Source organism: Leishmania mexicana, chromosome 21, assembly GCF_000234665.1.
Source record: "Leishmania mexicana MHOM/GT/2001/U1103 complete genome, chromosome 21".
Lineage (NCBI taxonomy): Eukaryota > Euglenozoa > Kinetoplastea > Trypanosomatida > Trypanosomatidae > Leishmania > Leishmania mexicana.
In genome coordinates, this window is record NC_018325.1 from 262,501 (window position 1) to 270,900 (window position 8,400).

At 59.6% G+C, this 8,400-nt stretch overlaps 1 protein-coding gene across 1 annotated transcript; it reads left to right on the top strand.

Annotated features, from left to right (window-relative positions):
* Positions 1-5,220: 5,220 nt before the first annotated feature.
* On the top strand, positions 5,221-8,175 carry LMXM_21_0823 (conserved hypothetical protein; the record flags this gene model as incomplete). Its single annotated transcript, XM_003875275.1, has 1 exon — positions 5,221-8,175. The coding sequence occupies one exon, from the start codon at positions 5,221-5,223 to the stop codon at positions 8,173-8,175; it is 2,955 nt and encodes a 984-aa protein (XP_003875324.1).
* Between the last annotated feature and the right edge of the window lie 225 nt (positions 8,176-8,400).

Genomic DNA, 8,400 nt, shown 5'->3' on the forward strand with positions numbered 1-8,400 from the left:
GTCTTGTCGAGCACATCATCATTCCGCTCCCCCTCCCTCTCTCCTCCCCTCTCCCACCCACAGACACGCAGACGCGCCATCTGAGGCCGTGTCTGCGTGCTACTTTCTCTGCCAGCTTCTTTGAGTCTCTCTCCCTCCTTTCTCACGTGTACCCTCCCTCTCTCCCCTCATCTTTCTCTCGCTCTCTGAGTCCGTCGAGTCTCTTGATACGCACGCTCTCCTCGCCCCTCCGACCTCGCACCTTTCTCCCTTTCCCCCTTGACCAGCGACTGCAAAGCAAAAAACGAGAGAGAGGGAGAGAGCGTCTGCGGGAGAATGCCGATGGGCAGTAGCAGTAGCAGTGGCAGCGGCGGCAGCAAAGGCAATCACCGGCACTCCCACGACTGCTGCCCAACTGCAGTCCCCTCCCCCGATTCCCCTCGATTCCCCCCACTCCCCCCACTCCACGCCCGTGCGCATACGCAGGAGCTCATCTCGGACCCCCTTTTTTTCTCCTCGAGTTAGCCAAAGAAAAAAAGGCGGCGTTGGCGCAGCGAACAGCCACAATCACACGCTGAACTCAAAGAAAGGCGCGCGTGTGTATGTGTGTGTGTGAAGGCGGGAGGGCGGGAGGGAGAAAGGGAGCAGTGGTATGAACACGGCATGGGGGTTGGGGAGGAGGGGGAGGAGGAGGAGGAGGAGGGGGGGGTGGCAATTATGCAGCACACGCGTGGATGGGTGCTGTTGTGGTGCAAAAAGGGGGCGGAGTGGGGTGGGGGCTCTGTTTCTCCTTCCCCTCGGTGGCTTTCATGCTTTTTTGTATCTCTCCCCTCCCCCCTCTTTTTTCTCTATATCGAGTTGTTTGGGGTTGTGCACCGGATCCTCTCTCTTTATTTATTTTCCGTTATACTCCGTTGCCGGATGGGACTGATACAGCCTTCGGTGCGCACTCTCCTCCCTCCCTTCGATTCGTTTGAAGTGTGCGGAGCATGGTTGTATGTGCATTTACCGGTGCGTGTGAGGTGGGGGGAGGGGTGTGTGGGGCGGCGAGTGCGTGCGTGTGGCCGTGCCAATGGCTGGTAGCTTGCGATGACTCTTTTTTCCCCTTGGTTTCTTACCAGTTGTTGTGGATGTGGTTGTGTAGCGTTGGTACTCAGGCGTGCGCCGGGAAGGTGGCCGTAGGGGTGACGGTGGGGGGGGGCAATGAACGCATGAGATGGAGAAAAATTCACCACGCGAAGGGGTGGGGTGGGGTGGTGGGCGGCAAGAAAGGATGAGGGTACACGGAGAGGAGAAAGTCGGCGGCGAGTGCCGTTCGCACCTTTCCCGCTCCATTCTTCCACCATCCCTTCCCTTTATGGGAGAAAGAGGCCAGCGAAAGCGGCGGCGGAGATGCGCCATGTAACCGCCCCCTCCCTCCCCTCCCTCTCTCCCTCCCTCTCCACCAAACCTGTCTCCCGGTAAAGACCGAGGGAGAGGGTGCGTGTGTGCGTCAGCCGGAGTGCACCCTCTCCCCCCTCTTCCCCTCCCTCTCCCTCCCCCTCTTCCCCTCCCTCTCCCTTCCCCCTCTCCCCTACTGCTGCTGCGGCCCTTGTCGTTTGGTGAGTTTTTATTGCTAGTGATCTCCTTTGTCTTTTACCTGTTCCCCTTCTTCTGGCGATGTTTCCTTTTTTTCCTTGTCTGCCCCCCTGGTGTGTGTGTGTGTGGGTGGGTGGGTGCGTGTGCGCGTGGGCGGCTGCGCCGTTGCTGTCGTGTCTCTTACCTTTTCTTGTTATCTTCCTCCCTTCTACCCTCGTCTCTGTGCTGGAGACTCTCTTTCTCTCTCTCTGTGTGTGTGCGCCTCTCGCGTGTTCTTCTAGCGGCTCGCTGTTATCATCGTTCTCGTCACTCACACATGGTGGCACACTTTGTGCGGTGAGGCCTCTCTCTTTTTTTCCTCGGCGTCTCCGTGTAAGGGGCACCGGAGTACGTTGTCGTGTGTGTGTGTGTGTGTGTTTCCCCCCTCCTTGTGCGTGCTTCTGAGCTGGTGCGTTTCGCTCAGCGTGGCTTGCTCGTTTTGCTGTTGTTTCTCTCGGCCTGTGCATGTGCTCGTGAGAGTTGCGCGAGCGTCGAGGGTTGTTGGGGTGGTCCTGGTGGATCTCGAGGAGGGCTTCAACCCGTTCTTCTGTTTTGGTATCCTTCCGCATGTCTCTCTCTTTTTTTTTTCCCCGTCTACACTCTGTTTCTTACTTTTCCCACTTCCTCGCTCGTTTCCGTGGCCCCTTCAGTCTCTCGTGCGCAGGGTCTTCCCTGCCTTGCCCCTCTTCGCCCCTTCTCCTGTTTCTCCTTCCCTCGCTGCTTCATCACGTTCCGGTCTCTCTCTCTCTCTCCTCCCCCGTGCGTGTGTGTGTGGGTGGGCCGGCGTGCCTGAGGGGAGGAGGGAGGGGGTTCCACCGCGCGCTTCTAGAAGGAAGCGCGACGAGACACGATAGGGAATCAGTGAGAGCAGCGCACGGGCACCCATGCGCAATCAGAATAAAAAAGGGAAAACGGAGGAACGGCACCGGCATCTTCATCCCCCGCCCATGAAGAAGACCAACGGTGGTGGTGTGTGTGTGTGCGTATGGGGGGAGGGTGGGGTGGGGTGGGCGGCGGTGCTCCCGTCTACGCACTACAGTTTCCGCCTTTACACTCCCAAACGCCTCCGGTGTCATTCACCGCGCCCTTCTCCACATCGGACCCCACTCTTCCCCAGTGTGCACGCAGGCATTTGCCCCATCATACAGGCACACTGGGACAGACGCATCAACGCCTCTCATAAGCTTATCCTTGTCAAGGATGGCTCTCTCAGGCTATGTCTCGCTGTGGGTGTGTGTCGGTGTGGCGGGTTTCCGACACCGTTGGTTTCTCTGTTTCTTTTCTGGGGCCGTGATGACGGGTGAAGGGTGTGGGGAAGGGGGAGGGGCGAGGGACGCACACGCACCCCTCTCAGTGCGTGGCACCTCAGGGACCAGTACCCTCTCTGTGGGAAAGACAGGCAGCCTCCTCCCCACCCCCTGCCAAATGCCAGAGCCACTTCTGGTAGTGACGGGGTCAGGTGCCTACGCCGCAGGAGAGGGAGGTCAGAGCGATGCATCGCTGCTGGTGTCGGCGGTGGGGCCCTGGATGACGCTGCATCGGAGTGACCCGCGAGAGTGAGCACTATCTGTACCATCCACATGGTGAGCAGGGTGTCACCGTGACGCGGGCGCCTCCCACCCCCGGCCCTCACACACCGCCCACTGGTGTGGGGAGCCTGAGCGCCACCGCGAGGTTGGGCCTGTGACAGGGGCTGGAGGGAGGTATGTGTGTGTGTGGAGGTGGAGGGGTGTTGGTGCTCACGTTGTGCGGCAGTGACGTGGACACGGAGGAAGCGGACAAGGATTTCCTGCATGGGATTTCTCTCATTATCTTTTTCTCTGTTTCGCCTGAGAACGGGTCTCATGTCGGGTGAAGGCTGTGGGTTGTTGTATGCTTGTTGATGCTGCCACGTCATTGTTGTCTGCTGTTGTTGCTCTTGGCGTGGATGGCGTGGTTATGGTGCACCCTTCGTCTTCTTGGTCTCTTTCTTTTTTTCTTCTCCGCTGTGGTGCACGCGCGTGTCATGGTTGGCGATGTATGTCGTTGTCGTTTTCCCTTCTTCGTATGGCCGTCATCACCGCTTCTCTTTCCGTTGGCAGCGTTTCCCTCGCTGCGTGTGGTTGTTGGTGTTGTGGCTGGCGTGATGTGCACCGTTTCGTTGACTTCACATATCTATATGCATATATGTGTGTATATGTGTATATGTATATATATATATGTATACGTGTATATATGTATATATATATATACCTATCTAAACCTAGATATATACACACGCGTATCTAGATATATGTATACACACCGCTATATATATATACATACATGCATATATACATATGTGTGTATATTTCTTGTGTTGTTTGCTCCGGTGCACATCCTTTTTTTCTTGTCTTTATCTTGTTCTCTGTGAAGTGTCCGTCCGTCCGTCCGTCCGTCCGTGTGTGTGTGTGTGTGTTCTACCCTCTTTTTATCTCAGGATTTGTTTGTCGATGTGAATGGCTCTGCATGTGTGCGTGCGTGTGTCGTTAGCATTTATGGTGCCGCACAAGAGGGGTAGGATGGGAGAGGCAGGGGGAGGCAAGGAAGGATCGTGTCTAGGACACTGCTATGGTGCAGTGAACGGCGTGATTACTTTGTCCGAACCCCACCCCACTCCCCCTTCCCGCCTCCCCCCGTGCCGTCTGTCTCTCTCTCTCTGTGTCTTTATCCGTGTGTCTCGGTCTGTCTGTGTCTCTGTGAGGCTTAAGTGCCCCCCCTTCTCTCCCCCCAAAGGCCCCCCCCCCATTTTCACCCCCGCAACCCTTCCATGAAAGGGAAGATACCCAAGCACACCAATCCCTCTCCCGTAATATAGTATCTGTATCCGAGATACTTGGCACAGAGACAGACAGACACACGTACACGTACACACACACACACACAGACGGGAGTAAAGTGAAAGAGGAGGACGGACGTGTGGGCGTTTTGCGCACGTTTGTGTATCGGTCTTCGTGTCTGCATGACTGAACAGGTGAGCGTTGAACCAAGGTACCCTCCGGCATAGCACATCCACCCAAGGGAGGGGATCACGCCGGCACGTGCCTGATGCACGTCAGTGAAGCCCATGCTGTATCTAGTTCACTCGCTTGCCTTCATGACCTTTTTCTTTGCCGTCTCCCCCCTTCACCTCTTCGTCATCTCTGTGACACCCCATGCACGCGTATGCTCCTGCTTTTACTGCCTCACTTCCCGTTATCACTCTGCCGCCCCTCCCGCCGCCTCTCCTTGTCTTTCTTTTCGTTCGGTCTGGCACGGACACACACACACACACACACACACACACACACATACACGCACATACATGCACTCGCCATCTGACGTCCCTCTCATATCCGTATGCCCCCCATCCCGTTTCTTTGCCCCTCACCGAGTTGCAGTTCCATCGGCAGCTGACCACCACACTGGTCTGCAGCTTTTCTTTCCGCTCGTTTCTGCTCTTTGGCTGCTGTGTACGTTTGTTGGGTGCGTTGGCACCACATTGCGCTCTTCATCATTGTGCTCTATTTTAGACGAGGTGCGCGCGCGCGCGTGTGTGTGCTCTCCCTTGAAGTACATGTGTACACGATCTCATCCCTTTTCCCGCCTTCTGCCCCGTCGTTTCTCATGGAGCCCAAGGAGGCATCCAGTGCGCGTGGTAACTACGTGCGCCTTGGCAAGAACGCGGATGTGATCTACAACGAGGCCGACGTCATTGGCCGCGGTCAGTTTGGTATTGTGTACCGCGGTCTCATTCCCGCCTCCGGCACCGTTGTCGCCGTCAAGCTGCTGCAGAATGTCCCCATGGTGTTCACTCCAACCTCGGAGCATGCAGGTCAGCACTCGCGCCATGCCGACCGACACGAGGGTAAAGACAGCCGTCCCGCTGCACTGTCTTCTGCGGGGCCGTCTTCCTCGTCGTTCGCCCCGCCAGCCAAGCCAAAGTCTCCAGGCTGCCCGTCGGAGCTGGCGATTCTGTACGACGTGCGCGCCGACAACTGCCCCAACATCGTGCACGTTATTTCCACGTGGAACAAGGTGCTGAAGCCCCCACGTAGAGAGGCAAGCAGCGCGGCGTCGACCGCCGGGACGTCGCTTCTATCGTCACCGTCCTCCGGCGAGAGTCGACCCTCTCGCATCTTTGTCATGGTGACAGAGTACTGCGAGGGTGGCGATCTACAGCAGTTCATGAAGGCCCGCGGTGGAGCCCTGCCCGCCAACGTTGCTCGCTCTTTCACTTACCAGCTCTGTAACGCCTTACTGACACTGAAGCGGCGCCGCATCGTGCACCGCGATGTCAAGCCCGCGAACTTGCTTCTGACCTCCGCCGACTGCGAGGTGGCGACGCTAAAGCTGGCGGATTTTGGGATGGCCAAGGCTGCCCCGGCGCCAGAGAGCCACAAGGCAGGCCCGGCCAGCGCTGGTGGTGGCAAAGACACCGGCCGCGAGGCGCGTAACGAGAAGAACGAGCCGGCCGACGCCTTCTCCCCGGTGTTCCACTCGGAGATGGGGACACCGATGTACATGTCCCCGGAGCGGCTCGCCCTGCAGCCGTACGGCTACAAAGCTGATGTATACTCGGCCGGCATGGTGCTGCTGGAGATGATGCGCGGATCGTGTGTGCAGGTCAAGTGGGAGTCGCAGCTGCGCTCGGAGGTGCCGCGGACAATCTGGCGGGAGCTCCGGCAATACCCACCGGACGAAGTGCCCGCGTGGCTCGATCTCGTGCAGCGGATGACCGCTGCAGACCCAGCTCAACGGTACTCGGTAGAGGATGTTCTGCGGCACTCATGGTTTCACGCGAAGGTGGGGCCGCCGCTGCCGCCGCTGACGTTCCCACTGCCGGAGATATCAGAGGGCGGCGGTGCGCGACAGCCGCAAGAGACTCGAGGACAGGGGGCTGCAACGCCCGCCGCTGGTTGCACCGGTAGCGGCAGCCAGTCGACCGCGCAGGCAGAAGCGGACTCCCTCACCTCGGCTGCTGTTGGTGCTCCTGGAACTGGAGGTGATGCGACAGCTCCCGGGGCACCGCACCGCCACACTGACCCAACTGTGGGCGCCGGAAGAAAGGGCACCTCGGTTCCTGAGCCGTCGGCGTATTCGTCCTCCGACGACGGCGAGGCTGGAGAGGGCACGCAGCAAGCGATCAAGGCGGCGGCTTCGTCAAAGAAGCACCGCAAGTCTCGCCCGGCGGAGCCTTCAAGGTGGATGGTGCTGGGCGTTTGCGCGGAGGTGGACGCCGTCCACAATGTCGCCAGCGGTGCCTACGCTGGGCCACCGAAGCCGGCGCTCGGTGCTGAGGGTGTGTCGCCGCTAGCCACCACCGTGCCAAGTGCGGTGGCGACCGAGGCGTTCTCGCTCCCACCTGGGTGCGGCCCGCACGTCATCACTAACGCTGTGCGTTCCTTCGTGGACGTGGTGTACCTTTACGTGCTCCAGGACGAGCTGAACGCGGCACGTGGCCTGACGCTGGTGTCCTACCTGATGGAGCTGCTGCAGAACGGGTACGCGGCGTATCTGAAGTGCCTCGAGTCCCTTGGCTGCAGCTGGCGCCACACAACAGCGATGAACAGCTGCACTCTCGGCGGGCACCGGCTCGTGGTGCGCGAGGTAAACGCGCTCTACTGCGTGTGGCGGCAGCTGATGACACGCCTGCATGGCGCACAGGTAGCCTACACGGCGCGGCTTTCATCGTGCATTTTGGATAGCGCCGCGGCGTGGCGACAGCGGCTGCTGGGAGCGTTGGCCACCACTGGCGACGAGGCAGCGGGCGTCGACGAAGACGAGGGGGCACCGGATGCGGAGGCCGTGGAGGAGCCGAGGGACCTGGACGTGAGCGACGCCTCAGCGTCGTCGGAGGGTGAGATGATGATGTCTGCACTCCCCAGTGTCACATCCATTTCGAACGTCGTGGCAGATGCGGAGGCGGCGGAGGGGGCAGGGGTGCCGCTGCTCGCTGCTCCTCCTGCGCCGCGGATTGCGGAGAGGTTGCGCGTTTCTTCCGTCTGCGCACGCGCGGAGCAGCTCATCTTTGAAAAGGCAGTGGAGTGCGTTCAGTCAGAGGCGCTGTCTATGTTGATGGACTCGCCGCCGCCCGTTGCCGACGACTTGGATGCGATGGACTGTCTAGAAGAGGAGGAGGCAACGGTGCGAGTGCACCGCAATCGCACGACCACGTCCCCTCCGCCAACGTCGGAGCGCCTCTCCACGGCAGCTGACCATTCCATGCCTCCACACCGCGGCGTGGCGCTGCTGCGCGTGCTACTGCGGCGAGCGGTGCTGACAATCTCCGAGGTCGGTTTGGAGGAGGAGGGGCCTAGGTCAGCGCGCATGCCTGCCCCGGGACTGTCGCCTGTTGTTGCAGCTGCAGCCGAGTCGCTGTCCTATCCGGTGCCGCCACCGCCACTAAATCCCATGTCGGTTGCTGCAGACAGCGTCAGCGCGGACACTGTTTCCAAGGTCGTGTTCGTTGTGAAGGTGCCGGTGTTTGGCACCCTTGACCGGACGGATCGTCGGACGGTCGAAAACCTGCTGCACGCCGCGACGCGCGTGATCAGCAGCGCACTCTCGTCGATGAGTTAGACCCCTGCTTTCCAGCGGGGGAATAGGATGAGGACTGAAGGGGAGGGGGGGGGGGGAGGTTTTGGACCTTCTCCATTTGCATACGAGAAGATCATGCAGAATAGCTGCCACGTGTTGCGTATCCTCGGTCTTCTTCCCACCACGATCGCCATCCCGCGCAACGGGGAGTCGTCGTCGTCCTTTCCTGTTACACTGGCCGCCGCGTTTTACATGTCTTTCGCGGGA